This window comes from Calonectris borealis, chromosome 2, assembly GCF_964195595.1.
Source record: "Calonectris borealis chromosome 2, bCalBor7.hap1.2, whole genome shotgun sequence".
Lineage (NCBI taxonomy): Eukaryota > Metazoa > Chordata > Aves > Procellariiformes > Procellariidae > Calonectris > Calonectris borealis.
Genome location: NC_134313.1, coordinates 148,427,086 through 148,444,561, shown reverse-complemented (window position 1 = coordinate 148,444,561; position 17,476 = coordinate 148,427,086). Strand labels below are relative to the sequence as shown.

At 40.9% G+C, this 17,476-nt stretch overlaps 1 protein-coding gene across 1 annotated transcript in view; it reads left to right on the top strand.

Moving 5' to 3' along the window:
- Nucleotides 1-17,476, top strand: part of CUBN (cubilin) — a 149,051-nt gene that overhangs the window by 48,021 nt on the left and 83,554 nt on the right. Inside the window, exon 28 of the mRNA XM_075143880.1 lies at nucleotides 9,260-9,419. Coding sequence (XP_074999981.1) covers nucleotides 9,260-9,419 — 160 coding nt within the window. The remainder of the gene's footprint in view (nucleotides 1-9,259; nucleotides 9,420-17,476) is intronic.

Below are 17,476 nucleotides of genomic sequence, written 5' to 3'. Positions count from 1 at the left end.
AAGTGGCAATGATATGATACAAGGCATACCAAATAGCAGACTGTTTCCTAGTGATGCTGCACTAACTAATTAGATTGGATGGTCTTTAAATTATATTGCGTGCTGTGGCTTGGCGTAATAACCTAACATTAGTCTTTCTAGAGGAATCATCAGGCTGTAGCCAGTGAGATATTACAGACAATGACAGAGAAATGCCATCCTTCCTCTACATTCATCAGGTTATTAGCTGAACAAGCATATATTTAACTCCCCATCTTCTTATTTAGTATGACAGAACATAATCTCCACAGGGGCAAAGCTATTTTATAAGTAAGGAGAATGTCATGTTATTGCCCTGAAGATCAGAACCTTGCAGTAGGACTGAAATTTACTCCTTTCTTATCCAAGAAAAATATCATTTGAAAACCATTAATCTTTCTGTCCTTCAGTGACAATCTCCCTTTACGTTCTTCTGCTTAGAAAGTGCAACCGTCTCTTGAAGTCCAGTCTGTTTAACATCTGCTTTTAATAAGTACAGGGAAGACCTTGCCCAGTCTTTTGCAAGATACCGCCAGCCTGCTAAGCAGATAGTAAAATTGTGTCATGCAGCAAGACAAGTTTCAGAGCTCTCTGTTTGAGTCTCACCCCTTTGGTCTGGGCAGCACGTTAGTCTAGTGGCAAGGATGGAATTACCATTGGGTTAATGCCAAAGAACATCTTATGGGGGCAAATCACTGCCTGATAACAACAGTAGCCTTCCTTCTAGTGCAGGGCAGGACAGAGTTCCTCTTTGGAATAAAGCACTTCCTTGCTTGCTTACTGCCAGTGTACTTAAGCAGTCCAGACTCTTTCAGCAATTAGGCTCAGGGTGGCTAAAACACCATTGCACCCTTATTTGTGGAATATTATCAACTGAGTACAGTAATTAATATGGCATCTGCTCCCGAGAACTGTTTAATTTCCTTCTGATGGTAACAGGATATGTCTTTTTTTTTTTCTTTTTTAAACCACAGTAGCATTCCAGGGATGTGCCATAATATCCTTTTTCTCCATCTGGGAATACTGCATTAGATAATTGTTGCTTGCACTCAACTGGTCATCCTCTTTTTTATGAGTTTATCACAGGGGAAAAAAAAAAGTATTTCTAGTTTTACTCTCTTTTGTACTTGTAATTAGTAAATATGCTTAAACCATATTAGGAGATTAACATTATTACATTTTATTTATGAGTGTGTCTTTTTAAAGTGCTGCAGGAATTCTCCAAGCACAGAGAATGGCTTTGCTTATGGACATGCATTGATTTACAAAATGTCACCGGTAGTACATCACCCTGGGGAAGCAGATAATATATTAAATATACCCATCCAAGTTCTGCACACAGACATCAAATTACAGCCTGCTGGCCGGACTGCAGTGGTATCCATTAACGTATTACCATGCAAGCTGGCAGCACGCCAGCCCATCCCTGAATTCCTTCAGGGGTTTATGGGCCTCCACAAGAAGTCCTTCAGTGTAAGACTGTAAAGATAAAAGCTATAATTCTCCTTGGGTTTCTGTGACAGACTTCACCATTGGTGCACAAGGAAATCTTAACCCCTGCACTGATTTTCAATGCGAGATCTGGATACTCAGAAGGAGAGTGTTGGGCCAAAAGCTGCCCACCCTACACAAGACTGGCTCAGGGCTCAGATTTTTGTTTTCCCAATTGCCTGCATTTCCAGAATCAAAGTACACTTCGTCTTTGCTGTTTGAAAGGTTACTTAGAAGCAGATGTACAAATGCACACACAAAACCCCCCACCCCTCAAGACAGCTAAATTTGTCAGTGATGAAAGGGTTGCATGGTGCCTACAGAAACCTCAAGTGACAAGAAGCACGAGTGAAGCCAGCACAGACTCTGCTCTTGGACTCACAAAATGAGTCAGACCTTCATGCACTCAATGTTTTCCACGCCCTGCCAGCTCAGAGCAATGTGACTGCCTGTACCTTCAGGAAAAAGCACTGTACAATGAAGTGACTGTGAAATACTACCATATGATGGTAGTGTGCATGCCCCTTGTTGGGCAAAGGGCATTTGGGACTCATATAGTTGCAGCTGGATTCTTCTCTCCTCTGTTCTTCTGTATTCCAAATTTTGCTGGAAAGCCTGGCCAGCATCTGTGAGACTGGCTGTGCAATTAAGTGGCTTATCCCACTCAGCACAGGCATCACGATACGAAATTACATGGTGGCTGGAGAAACCCCATCTGAATTGGTCAAAGCTTCCTCTCATCAAAGGGAAGCCCCCAGATGGCTCAAAGAAAACCACACCGGACATTGAGGAAGGTCTTGTCCCTCCCCTGCCCGTTGTTCCCATGAGCAGGCCGTTTTGCTTTCCTGAAAGCCTAAGAGGCAGGAATATTTCCCTTTTCTCCCATCTTCATTTGCTGAGACCAAGCTGCAGCTCTTCTCAGTTGCCATAGTCATACATGATGCAAATTTTCTCAAATGGGGGGATTCCCAGAAAGGATCCTGCCCTCTCTAGCTCTGACGGTGTCAGTGTGATGTTGCTTGCACTGGCAGTTCAGTTCATCTGGGCTGGCAAAGCACATGAGGAGCAGCACTCAGCCCTGTATGCAAGTCAGTGGCGCTGCAAAAGCCCCTGGGCTTTTCACCTTCTCCATCCTCCCCAATTGCTGTGTCCCTAGGCGCAGCTCTGTTTCTTTCTAAGGAGCTTTTTCCACAGTAGCAGCTTTCTGCTGAAGAATAACTTTAGAAATATTACTGTTCCAAGCTCAAAAGTAGTCCTGCTACCTCCACCATGAGTGGATTCTTGCTGCAGAGGAACCGCCTCAATTTCTGAGGTATTGAGGAAAGCAAACACTCTACCAAAATAGCTGCAGCCTTGTGACCAGGTATGTGTGATCCCACTACCACAAGGGCATGGATCCCCAAGCAGCCCCTTGGTCGGCAAAGGCAGGAGAGACATTTCAGGGACCTGTTTGGATGCTGGCCATGACAGCAAACCTCTGCCTGTACCTCAGGGAGAGGCACGGGGTCAGGAACAGGACACCAGGGCAGCCTGGGTTTGCCCCAGGCAATGGAGCGATGATTTGATGTCGAAGCACTCGCAGTGGTTAGCAGAAAGGCAGGCTTTTTGGAGGCACTTCTGCACTGGACTGCCTTGCTTTTGACTCAGCCTGCTCTGTCCGGCATGCATGGGTGAGACTCCAGGACTGCCCTGTTGCAGGTGCCTGGGACCTTCTCCATCCAGACAGCATGGTGATTAGGTGGAGGTGCTTTCCTAATACAGGCTTGGGGATTTAAAATATCATGCTGAACAAGTAAGGTTTTAAGTACAGGTCTTAGGGTTGACCGACTAGGTGGATGTCTCCTAGGCATTCCTTTCTTAAACAGCAGTTGTTTCCTACTCCTATATCTAAAACATTTTTAAAATTTCATCCAAAGATACACCCTGCATTTCTTACATTCTTACAATAAATCCAGAACCTTACTAAAGAAAATCATTATTTTTATATCATTTGCAGAAATAAACCTTTCCTAGAAAGACAGGAATGAGCAGATTTGCCTGTAGTTAGAAATTCTTGTTCTCTTTGAGAAGGTAGTAAGTGGTAATGTAAAAGATGAAAAATTCTTTTTAAAAAATATCATTGCAGTCCAATGTGGAATTTAACTTTTCCTGAAAATTTCAAAGGGCTCTGAGTATTTCAGGCTCAGGTTACGAGACAAAACATAGACTCAGATACAACTCTTACTATTAAAAAACTAGACATTTATACATTTCCATATGTTAGATAAATCCCAGCAAGATTAACCAGTGTGCCTGTATGTCTAGTGATGCACGATGTCAAACTCCATTGTACTATGGAATAAAATAGTTAATTAGTGAAAGTGTGTCATTGTGTGGAGACAAGAAAGTTGCCTACGGTGGTCAGAGCAAGGAGTTTTATCAAAGGTCATCTAGGGCATAAACATATTTAAATAATCATATTAAAACATTATTCAGAATGAGTTCTTAAGGAGGGCTTTTTTCTAGTGGCAATTGCAAACACTTCTCATCATGCAAGCACAAACATAACCTTATTTTGTTCTCCTGTTTGTGCAGAAATAACAAGGCTCCACACAGTAAATCGCTCAAAGTGTTAAGCTGCCTTTGTTTCTATGAAAAGTATGTCACCGTGGCACTAAGCTGGTGCAACGTGCCACATCCTGGAGCTTTAGTTTGACGTTTTTTATTCTGGCTGACAGACCTGCAGGTTCTTAAGCTTGCACTCTAGTTCTTCTAGAAGGAAATGTGTTGCTTGGAAATGGATTATTTTTATTTGTATTAATTCTTGCTTTAACAATTAATGGTGATCTCACTTTGGAGTGCATTCTTTTACTTGGATGTTGATTATATTGTCTGGTTTTTGCTTCATTTTGTTTTCTGGTAACATATTTGTTGCGATGCCATCAGAATTTCCTTTTCAAAAAATGATCCATTCAGGAAGAGCTGCTCAGATACCTGTAGTCATTGCCTCTAGTGTTTAGATCAGTCAAATCAATCTGACATCAGGTTTTCCACTTGCAAGAGGAAAGGGATACTTGTGTGTGTCAGAATAGCTCTTGGAGGATGTCCCCACTGGCAATGGGTGGGCCACTCACAGCTATGCTGGTCTGATCCAAGGCGCAACCTCCTTTCCTGAGTTCTGCAAATACAGGGCTGTTGCTGCTGGTCCCTGTAAAAAGGCTTTCGGACTGCAAACAATTTGTTTCAAGACTCAAATTGAGACAATTATTGATATAATTACTTATAATTATATAATGAATTAATGACATCTGATAACAGAAGTACTATAAAAATCAGAACTGTCAGTATTCATAGGACGGATTTTCCCCTCATATGAAACTGAAAGTTTGTCTTTGAAGACTCCGTCATCTCTGGTTCGAGACTACATGTTGTGCCTAACTAATTACGCAAGCAGTTTTTTTCCAGAGCAGGTTAGACTGGGAGTTTTCCTTTATAATGATTTTCCTCATGAAAAAATGTGTCTTTTCACAGAAGTTAAGTTCTCCAAGAGAAAACTGAAATTTTGCCCTAAAAAAAAAAATCAGTTTCCTGCCAGGAAAACTGAACAGATGGAGTCCCACTACCTGTCTGGAAGGGTCCTGTCAGTCTCACTTTGCAAGAAGGAATAAGCTTGACAAGGTGCTTGGCTAGAAAAATGTCCCTGCTTCGAGTATGCCCAAATGGAACATGTTCAAAGATTCCTTCCTCCCATTTTTTTGAGATCTTTATTTCTTTCCACGCAGCAGAAACTCAATTTTCCGGTCAGGTCCGTCCTTGAGCCATAGCTCCAGTTCTGGCAATGAGCTTCTCTGTGACACAGGTCATGCTGCTTTGCTTTGCTCCTCCAAAGAGATTTGAACAGCTGTGGCCTCCAGAGCATCTTTACTGGTGTCAGTGACATATTTCCAGGCTGAAGAGTCAGAAAAGCCAAAATGTAATACTGGTGACCATGGTGTCTCCTCTGGGACAGCTATCCAAGCCGAACCCTTCCTGCAGCCTAGGCTAGTCCTGCTGTCCCAGCCCCACTCCAATGTACAGCAGATGGTTTTCAGCTGCCACTTTGCTGTAGGGCAGTCTCACAGCTTGATTCATCCCTTATAGAGCTAGTACCTCCCCTTTTTACTTTTGTGTCAGCCTATACGCTTGCTCCTGGGCAGCCTGATAAGGAGTTTCTTGTAACAGTTATTGAGCCCATTCCTAATAATTTGTCTGAATGTACTGCATCCCCGCCTGGGCCTGGTGCCGGGGTGCAGGCTGATGAAATGGAGCACTCCGGGAGCTGCTGGACAATTGCTTCAGTTAAAGAGGGGGGGCTAAGGATCTGAACATGTGTTGCAGCTGTTTGCATGTTTTGCCTGTTGGATTGTCTGCCAAAATCATTATGAAGCCCTTGGATTTTCTGATAGACCTTTTTCTAAAAGGTCTGAACAAACAAATAAATTACAAAACAAGTATCTACACAGAAAGGGAGCAAGTGCTTTCTTCCCAATGAGTAGCTGGGAGGGAGCCCAATCCCCAGTTCCTAGAGTAAGTATGGTACCAGAGCGGCTAATAAACTGCCTCAAAATTCAATTGTCTTGCATAGACCAAGGGAGTACCTTGCCTCATATAGCCTGGGGAAGAACCTTCCCTCAATTTGCAGCAGTTTAGGATAGCACAGCTGACAAAGCAGGCCCTTAAACAAGAAACACTGTATCAGAGATCAGAAGAGAAATTGTGGTTCATGAGATCTGCGTTCAGCTTCAGTTTCACTTGCCTGTATTTGTTTGAGAGCAAAATGGGGTTTGAGAAGTTCAAAATGCCCGGTGAAAACACACAGCTGTTCCCTTCATTTAGAAGTGAAAGATGGCTCGAAAAACCCTGCTGTAATTCTAGCAGTCACGCTCTGCCTCTGTCAATGAGTTACAGCTGGCCAGGCACTCGAATTTCCTGCGAAACTCTGCTCTGAACCCAGACCCACGGGGCAGCGCGGCATGAAGGGATTGCCATAGTAACCATTCTTTGTGTCTCGAAAAACTGACAGCGTGTTTTCTGCGGAAATTACATAGAAATGTGACATTCGCTGTCTTAGATAAAAATAACACTCCCTTGATGAATCAACGTTGCAGGAGACTCACGAAGGTTGGGTTTTTTTTGTTTGGATTTGAAAGTTTCTGGGTATGATTTAGTCCATAGTTCTTTAGAATGCTTTCTCATTTGTAATCACTAAAGCTAACGGCTGATCGTTGAATATGTATCTTAACACAGTTTTTGCTTCTATTCAGAGCACAGATTCATGATCTCCACATTGATTCATTCTTCCCCATTCATATTTTTCTGGTGTAAGGTTTCCATGGCTTGAAGCCACAGAAATATGAGCAGTATATACCACAAAGCTGTCAAAGGAAGTAGTTCTACTAAAAAATCTAATTGGATCTGACTTTATTTCATTTTGCTGAACTTAAGCCATAAAAGAATATGTAAAGCGCTCAGCCTGGCTTGGAGGAAGGTCATAACTGTAATGCTGGGCATAGGACAGCTCATCTGTCTGTCAGGCGGTCCTTCAAGCTTTACATTTGGGAAGAATACAGATGGATGTTCAACTTCTTAACATCTAATCTTTATGACAATTTCATATCTATTATGAAATACATCTGATCAAGGCTTTGCAAGAACTACCAGCAATGGGTCTGCAATTAGAAACTTTCAAGCTTTTCTGATTTCACCTAGAGGAATCATACCAAATGGAGTGATAGTTCTCAAGTTCCAACACACAAGTTCTTATGCTCTGAGCCTTTCATTGCATTAGAGGATTGAAAACCAAAAAGATTCAGGGTTACCAGCCATAAAATAAGCCTTGGAATATTACCATAGAATTATTCCTGCAATTTGTCCTTAACTTCTGGCTGAACTACATCCAATTTATTTTTTATTAAAAAAAAGACATTAAAACTAGACTGTCTGCTTGAGGATTTGAAACCATTTGAGTAGATTTCTTGGCCCCAACTATGTCTTAAATCAACAAGATTTCTGAAGGTTCTGTAAGACCAACATCTTGAAGAGAAAAACTGAGGGTTTAATTACTCATTCCCATATGTGAGTCTGCTAGAAAACATGTGCAAAAGTTAGTAGCTAGCATGGTTAATCAATATTTACTGTAATATCATACTTCCATACTAGGGGTGTTGAGTGTAGAAGAATTCTTGGTGGAATCAGAGATATTTGGAAAAGAGATTTGAATGGAAAGCAAAGATAAATAAACCTTAGCTGTTTTTCTAGAGATCATAGATTTGATTCTTTGCACAGAGAGAACTTTACGGTGATGGCTTCAGAACAGAGAAAAGTTTTTGCTGAAATTCTGAAAGGAAGCATGCCAAAAATTCACAATGAGAATGTTCAGACATGGTTTCTGTGCCAGTAATTTGCTGTTGTGTTAGGAAGATATGCTCTGTGAGACAGAAGATCAGATGAACTGTGGCAAAGTGATAAAAAAGCACAAGGGTTGCTGTTTTTCTAAACTTTAAGAATCATAGTAACAACAGTAGAAATAATAAAGCAACTCCTAACTTGACAACAGGCAATCTGGTATCATAAGTCAAAGGCAATTTAGCTAAAATGTCTCCTTTTTACCAGTTTTTCAAAAATTATACATCTCACCCCCGAAAAATGACACTGAGCATTGGGATATTTTGTGAGGAACATAGATGTATATTCAATGTGATTTACTGGATTTGAAAAAAGTTGCAAAACTTGGATTTGAAAGACCCTTTAAGCCTGTTTGGAGACAACTAATGTCCAGCTTAAAAGCTCTAAGCATCCACTATCGCCCCATCAAAACATATATTAAGTGTTTTCATTTAAATGTGAGTATATGACTAAGTTCAGATTTCAAGATTTAAATACCGGAATATTTCCTTAGCATTTTATTTGTTTGGGTTGTTTTTTTGGTTGTTTTTTTTTTTAGTGGTGATGTTTTAAGAGTAGGATGGAGAATTTCTCATCTGTGTTTGGTGAACAGAAAGATTTTCAGGTTGGCCACATCTGCCAACATACTGACTGTCAAAATACCATCACGTAGAATATGACTAGGAGATCAAACATGAACTGTTTCTAAGTACAAAAGTTCAGAAAGCATGACTCAGTCCACTTCTCCTCCAAAGCAGGACACTAGTATAAGATCACAAAACAATAAATAAACACTTGTGAAGTTTGCCTTGTGCTGTTGGGGGATTTACTTTGCTTTTGGTTTTCAGTTTGTCCTCACTACTCTGGGAGGCCCTGGTAATGCTGACTGCTTGGTTTTCTCCATCACAAGTTCAGTCAGTCCTGAAATCACCTGAGTGCAGTCTTAAAGAAATGAAGATGTAAACAGAGTTGTCACCGAGGGGTTTGGAAGCACTAAGCATGTTAGATACACAGTCAAATCAGATCCGTGACATCCCCTTTTTTTTTCTGTTTCAGTTCATTGCCATTTGCCCTTTATCTTCTTCCCCAGCAACCCCCAATACACACCAAAACAGAAACAGCAAAACCTTCCTACTGTACACAGTGTGCAGTCAGGTTTAAAGACATATTGCAGTTATATTTGCTCATCATTTAATCCAAATCTTTCCATGCTCCCCAGAGCTTATATTGCTGTGCAAAGGTGGCCAGTGCAAGAAGTCTCACTGCTTTTTCTTTGACATCCTGTACAAAACATTAAGAATTGGGGAGCTGCTTTCTACTCACTGGGATATTTTTTGTTTTATTTCAGCTTTATGATGGTCCTGATGTACAATCCAACCTGATAGGCACTTTCTGTGGACAGTCTCTTCCACTGGCAGGGAGCACTACAGGGACCAGCCTTCATGTGGTGTTCTATTCTGATGGACTGAACGCTAGAAGTGGGTTCCAGATGCTGTGGCATGTTAATGGTAAGTTACCCAGGTTTCCTCTGGGAAGGCTTGTTTTCTTCTTCCCTGTATGTGTAATGGAGTTCCAGCTTATGCCACCCTATGTCAGCTAAGTAGAAATAACCTCTTACAGCTCTAAAAACATTGCATTTCCTTATAATTCCTCAAATACTTTCCCAGTGGATGTTTCTGCACATGCACACCTTCGAAGATCATCTGATCAGAGACTGACAGCTGTTAGTGAAATATGCTTTTGTTTGCAGGAATAGGCACAGGGACGAGGGGCATTGCAGAATTTCTGTACTGAACAGGAGATGTATGCTATTACAGGGGAACCGTGGGTGACTTGGGCTTTCTAATGGGAAACACTCAGCCCTCAGTTTGCCCCATTCCTGTAGACTTGTGTTTTCTGTGCAGGCTTCTCTCTAGTTTTATTTAATGGTGCTTGTTTTCTTGGGTAGCGCGTTCACTTCCAGCTGCCCCCCACCCTCCTTCACTGCATGAAATAACATTGGCCAGGATGTGCTTTGGGTGTTTTTTCTCATGTTCTTGCATGTCACAAGACCGTCACAGGCCTCATTAAGTAGGCAAGCATGCACGCCAATTATAAACAAATCTGTTAATGACTGTACAACTGCAAACTATGTTTGCAGTTTCTTCATAAGTGAGGATACAAATGCAACTTTTTCACTCTGCTTATTTAACAGCAATATTGGAGTGTAACAAGATTAAATCGTGCCATTGTACATCCCATCAAAGAGGATCCAACCTCGAAAATAATTAAATTGCCACAGTTGCCCTGTCTGTCTAATCAGTTCACACCATTCAGCTTTGACAGCATTGTAAAGCAGCTGAAATCGGCTGCAGAGGCCCCACCATGGGTTGCTGAGGTGTACGGCATGCTATACATTGTTTGAATAGGAGCTCCTCTGCACTACCACAGACTGCGGGCTCCCAAAGGGCTTTCGTCAACTAGACAGCGGTATTGTGCATTCAGCGGAGGTCAAGGAGTGTTTCTGGGCAAAGGAGGGACGTATGCGGGAGGAGTGAGATGTGTGGCAGGAGCCAGCAGGGGAAGTGCCACAGCACAAAGGTACGTTCTTGTGCTTTGAGGTGATGTCATTCTAGGACTGCACAAAAGAAGAAAAAGTGGAGGCTTTTATGCACAGCCAGATGACATCAGCTCCATACAGTAGCCATGGTGCTGGGTTAACTTTCTTTTCTAAAGCTCTCAAAGCTTTCCAGAACCTGCCTGTGTGGTAAGCACTCTTGCACTTTCGCTACACATCCCCTCCCAAGCATTTCCTGGACTCTCCAGCCCTCTCCCACCCCCCTGCACTCCTTTTTTGCACGGATACATTCACTTCTGAGTCAGCCGGCATTGCCCCTCTGTTAGCTCCTGGACACTAAACTGCAGCCCAACGCTGCACAGGGCCCAGACTTCTAATATGGGGCTGTATCTGAGCAGCAGAGCAGGATCTGTGGGTTCAGATAGCGCTGGCTTCTAGGGAATGTCATTGCTGTCTTCGAACGTCACAGCTGTGACTCCTGACAGCCTGTAATATGAGTGCAAGTTCCTCCAGAGCTCACCACAGTCATCTTCTTTTTGTTCATTGCAGGCACTTCTTTTTTTTTCTCAATTGGTGTCATGCACAAATATGGGTATTCCTCTTACCCTTGGTGGCTACGTTGTCTGGGCATATACTGTTGCCCTAGTCTGGATAAAATTAGATATGTTCCCATGGTCGGGGTGCTATATTTGCTTCTCCCTACTGAAAATCTTTCAGAAGCGCAAAAAAGCTCAGTGGAGAAAGTCCCTTAGTCTAGGGGAACTCATCAGGAAACGCAGCTTTGAGTTGGGTATTTCAGAGTGAAGCATTCAGGTCCCCTCTTTCCTGAGGGCAAATCCCTAAGAGAATCTAAACCTGGATCTGGTAACGTCTCACCTGACAAGAAAATAACAAGGCTCTATATATTGCTGAGAGAAGAGCTTTTACTTCTGCTCAAGTGACAAATGTGTGCTCTAGAGTTCAAGCTGCTATGAACTATTTCTTAGGCTGTCCATGTGCTTCTTAACTGGCAGTTGTGAAGCATCTATGAGGTATATATCAAGGACATTCACATGCTTTGGTGATAAAAGAGAGCAGCACTTATATTTGCCACCACATGCCTGATACAGTTCAGTTCAGACACTCTTTCCAGCAGCTTTGCTTGCGATTATGAGGTGATCACAAAAAGCCAAAAGCTTACCTCATTGATAACTGGTGTGAAGAGCTCCTGCTGCCACACACAACACAAATTTGAAGCGTTTTGATTTAAAACATTTGCATCTGATCTTTCCAGTTGCTAAGCCGCCGCTTTTCAGTTGCCGAGTTGCAAATCTGGGTTGCTGAAGGAAACCCAGTCTTTAGGCTTTCCCAAAGGCAGAATTAGTAACTGATCTTAGGAGAATGCTGTTATTTGTGCTTAAAAGCATCCTATATAATTTTAACTTGGATGGAAAGCTGAGTGCAAAGAATTAACTTTAAAAGTGATTTTGGTTCTGAAATAACATGGTTCATCTAAGGAGCTTTCATTGTTGAAGCTGGATTTACAACTGATTTGGCTAAATCAGCAATGTTTTCTTCTGCAGCCAAGGCCTCAAGAGGCTTATTCACCAGAGGAAAGCTTGAATTTACAAAGTGCTCATTCCACTTCTGCTGTTTATTAGGAAGCTTAGTACAGGCAGATATATTTTGGGGCATATTTGGGCCTTTTGAGAAAGACCAAACTCTTGGTAACAGTCTGGATGTTGCAAAGACGGCATGCCAATTGAATGGCTTTCCTTAAAAAAAAAAAAATCAGAAGGCCAAAAGGCCAAAGGTCTCTCAGTGCAAAATTACACCAGTGACAACTGTCACTATCTGAGAAGACACATATTTCCTAGACCCGTCACTTACCTTATTAAGCAATGTGCATGTAGGAGCTGCTTGCTTTATATATACATCTCATTTCATTGGAAGCTTACTCATTAGGCTACTTGATTGTCGGGAGAGCTTATAAATTCAAGTGGCCTTCTCAGCATAGTCAAAATTTGCGCCCAGTATTCTGTTTTCTGTGACACATTAATTCCCCCATTAAAAAAGAAGCAAAGCACACTATTGAGAAAGAATTATGTAGCCCCAAAGTATTGTATTGCTCTTTTCCTTCACCATCATCTTCTTTCTGTTGGATTTCCCTAAGAAATGATTGATGGACAGGGTGTGGAGAAAGCCACTTGATTCATGACAAGAGAAGTTTTCATTACTCTGGATCTGTATTTTCAGAAGATGAAAACTATTAAAAGGCATACAATAACTAAAGACTGGGGTTTTCAGTATATGTGCCAGGTAAAATGTGAAATAGTTTGTTAGTTCTTCAGGGAAGCATAACAGAAACAGATTAGATTAGGATGCAGAAGTCATTCACTGCAGACATTTGCCAGGCATCCGTTAGGATTGCTGGAGATAATATTGCATTGCAGGTCAATGAGGGAGCTGAGGCCCAGATTTCATAAGCCTGAATCATAACTGTGTTGTTGATTTCTCGTGCAGCCTTTGACAAATTGCCATTTGTTCAGTTTTCAAAAATGACTATTCCTTTTCAGTGTCTTTCTGTCACATTAAGTCTAAGGATGCACAGGGTCTGATCTTTTGAAGTCCTGAGCAGTTGTTTTGAGTTGTGGGTAATACCATGTTCAGAGCTGGCTTTTTGTATTGCAGTCTGGCCGTTAAAAACACAGACATGTTCTCTATGAGAGCTAAGGATGACTTCATTTCTGTTTCTTCAGCAAACTGGACCTCCCCCCACCCCCCCAAACTAATATATAAGAATGAGGGCCAAAATTTTCTTAAAATGCTTGTTGCTGAACTGTTCAGTTCATGTCTGAGAGCTAGAAAATGACTTTTTTTTAACACTGAATACTGGCAGCTGATATGGGAACTGTGGCCATTCAGTATCTTGGAGGATTCAGCTCCTGTTTAAATGCCTAAATTTGCCTTTAGGTGTCTGGGTCCCAGTAGTCTATCTTTATTTATTATCCATCTTACTGATTTCAGATTGGAACATGTTGAAGAAAATTCCAGAGTTCAGAAGACTGATAAAACAATAATAATCAAAGCTACAGAAGTGATTAACAAATCAGAAAGAAGAAAAAAACCACAGTTTCTCACTTGAATCTTTACTCTTTTGCATAAATACTCATCACAAAAATTATCCCACTTGCTCCATTGGATAATATTCTATGAATTAAACCTACTCAAGAGAGCAAAAGATTTCAGAATCAAATCCAAGTTATACTTCATGCAAGTATTAGTGTAGTACAGGCAAATGTTCATACTACATGCTTCTTGCAGCTAGAGTCAGTTAACATTTACTGAAATATTCACCATGAGCACAACAAATGGAACAACTCTGAATCCTTTCATTTCCCTAACTCCGATTTTACAGGAACAGTGCCGGTTCACTTTAAACTTTATGGAAGGGATTTTTCTAGCATGTGGCTAAAACATAGCCATGAATAAATCTGAAAACCTTGCAAATAATAGAGGTTTCCACAGATCACTACTTCTCTATTCAGCTATAATTATTTATGAGAATAGGGATTCTTCTTTGGTTAATGAACACCATCTGCTAACCAGACAGGCAGTAATATGGAAAGACATCTATAAATCATCCCTTGCACAATCTTCAATCTTCATAGATTTTAGCCAGAGGAAAGCAAAGACACCAAATATACGTTTCCTGAGCTTTCTATTTGTTGACTGATTTCCTAGCAACTAACACCAGGTTAGATAGTTGTTTTAAGTATTTTTCAAGGGAATTCCTGGACCTTTACACTACTGAAAGAGTATCATCTCCCCTCCCTGTTTTTTTCTCAGTTTAACTGCAGGGCTGAAGTTTCCAAAATGACTGCAAGGAGGTCTGCACAAACTGAGCATATGCCGTATGCAGTTCAGCTGCAAGAAACTTTTCCACAGTGCAGCTGTCTGTACAGCTATCCACATACAGCAAGACCGTGTATTTCTGTGCTGAGAAAAACTTCTAAAGATGTTTCACTAGGAACAGAATAGTTTCAGATTATTCACTATTATTTCAGTGAGAGTTGAAGTCACGAGTGATTTATAGGTACTGCGTCCTCATTTTTATTTACCCCTAAAGACCAAATCTTTTTTACTTTGTTGCCATAAATAGCACAAATTCCATTTATTTGAATAGAAGCAAACTCTAATCTGATGTTTGCAGACAAATGTAAACACTGGGAGAAGGTTTGTATTCATTTAATGGTGATGCCAGAGATGGAAGAAGTTTAATTAGCTGAGATGATTACATCATCATTTAAACTTTTCCTATTTCAATATCTCAATAAAGTAGCAAGGCTACTTTTGTATGGAAATTGCATTCCAGGTTAAATAAAAATGTATTTCTTAGCTTGCTCAAAAAATGGGAAAAGGATACGGTACATACAAATGCATGCTTCAGAAAAACAGGACTGGCATTTCTCCTGAAGTTTTCCTTTTAAATGCAAAATCCATACATATATTCACATATATTCATATATGTATGTAAATAAATATGCATCTGCATCTACATCTTCAGCCTGAACAGCATTTATATGAATGTAATTTGTATGATATCTTTTCTGATTATTTTAAATATCTGCCAAGGCAGATTTCAAAGCCTAGTATAAGCATCTTAAGGCAGGGAATCTGTCTTCATAGGTAATACACAAATGATATGAAAAATACTCGCAGTTTAGTTTTCCTTGAAGGCTTGTATCTATGATCCAACCAAAGAAAGGGATAATGCTTCAAGAATTTTGTGGCTAATGAAAATGGGGAAGACACTGAATAAATCAGGGATCAAATTCTAAATTCACCTTTTTAAAATATTCAAGACAAAAAGTTTGTGAATAGTAAGGACCCGTAATGTTCCAGGAACTGAAATATAAGAAGCAAAGTTGGTGAATCAAAGTTTGCTTCTCATTTTGAAACAGTATTCCTGGACAATTGTTTTTTTTTTTTGTTCTAAGGCTGGGCAAATCTTTCACATACAACGTTTGTAAGCATTTCAAAAAGTTTTTCTATCATTATTTTTCTCATTTTAGTGTTCCATAGATGTAGCAAATGAGTTTAAAGGCAGGAACATTTGTTTTGATCTCTTAAGTATTTCTGTAAATATTTTGTTAAAATAATCTAGCATCTATATTTTCAAAGCAGCACAACAGAATTGATTCTTACCTCATCTATATAAGAGCAGAAACATAATATATAGACTTTCTGCCAGTTGGCAGCAGAGTTCAGAGATTATGTTTCTGCTGTGATACGGAGGTTTCTGCTTCCATATGCAGGTCAGTCAAAACAGTTCAGGTGTGAAGTTCACATATTTGCAAAGATCAGTGAGTCCTTTTTTCAGCTATTAGTCAGTGAATACTTAGGCATAAACTCAAGCAATTTCCAATCTGTTTGCAAACAATTAATAAATGATTGGCAACATTAGTTCAGCACATTCATTATAAGAAATGAATCACAGAGATCTAAACTTTACCTCCATTTTACTGGAGCACTTGAAAAGAATCACTTCTCTTTGAACAAAAAGCCGTTTCTGGGAACATTTGTAGTTGGAAGAAAAGAAATGGCACATTAACAACAGTTTGACGTTCTTATTCATGTGCTTCACATACCTCATCCAGAGAATATCGATTGAGCTCAGAGAAAATATAAACCACTCTGGAGAGGGAGTGTGAGTAATCTGAATGCTACCTGCAAGGGTTGCATAGAAAGAAATGTCTGTGCCTCAAAGCGCAGCACACAAGCTTTCCACTCATCTGAGCCATTTCGGGTTTAAATAAAAAACATGCCTTTGTGGCTATCAGGAAACTCTTAGTAGGAGAAGCTGAGTCATAACTGCCTGTTTAGTTTTAAAATGTTCCCAGCTTTCTTCAGGCTGAGATAAATAGCAATTGGCTTTGTTCTTGCCTGCTGAAACTCCCCTGCCTCCCCGTTCCCACCCCCTCAGGAGCGGAGCCATCAAGTCTGTTTGAGAAATCTTTCTGTTTCCCAAGCTGGCAAGGCGGGTTTCCCCTCCTGAAGTCTGTCCTCAGCGGCCGTGTCATTCCTGCTGCTGAGGGAAAAGAGAGTAACTCACCCTGCAAATTCAGCTGTAAGGCTCCCTCCCCCTTTTTCTCCAGTTGTAAAAACCCAACGATCTGGTTTCTTTTGAGGAAAATTAGGCCATCTTCTGATGGCACTGGGGAAAAAAAAGGGATGGTGGGTTACCCCGAAGCTTTCTTCCTCTCTGTCTCTCTGCTGAAATGTTCATGGATATCAAAGTTTCAGGGGTTTAACATTTACCCACCTCACGGAAGTGCACTAGCTTTTTCTGTTGTGTTTCTCTCTCCAGAGGGACTGAAGGCAGGATTGGTTTCAAATACACTTAAAAGCTTCTTTTACTCCTTGCTTGAGACATCCGGTAGCTTGACAATGTAGCTTTGTGGCTGCAGGGCAAACCACCTCAGGATTATGGAGCATCGTGTTCAGCAGGGTGGGGAAAAAGGGAGAACTAAGCCTGTGCCAATTCACCTGTGAGGTCAACCTCACCTATGTAAAGGCTTTCCTGGGTTATAACTAACTATTGTTCAATTGTGGGAATTCTTGTGTTTGAAAGGTGGTTTTCCAGTGAGTAGTGAGTGATGGACTGACAGAGATCTGTGTTACATTGCTGGCATGGCTGGAGACTTGATGTCTTCCTCACATCCACATTTAGATGGCTCTTTTTCAGTTTAAAATAGCTTCTTAGTGCTTTGCTCCTTTCAGACCTGCTGCTCTTTCCTCTCATAGATTTGTGTTTTGCAGTCCTAGAAGTCCTAGAGCCAACTGTGGCAAAGCCAAACTCAGGTTTTCAGTGAGGAGCTGAAAGACTCCATGGTAGAGATAATGGCAAATGCTTCTGGGGCTCAGCAGCCACCCTTCAATAACCACAAGTTTGCCACAGAAGGTGTTGAGGAAAGTATTTGCATTTAATTGTAGATCTTGATTTATAGCTTCCTGAAGAAAAAAAAA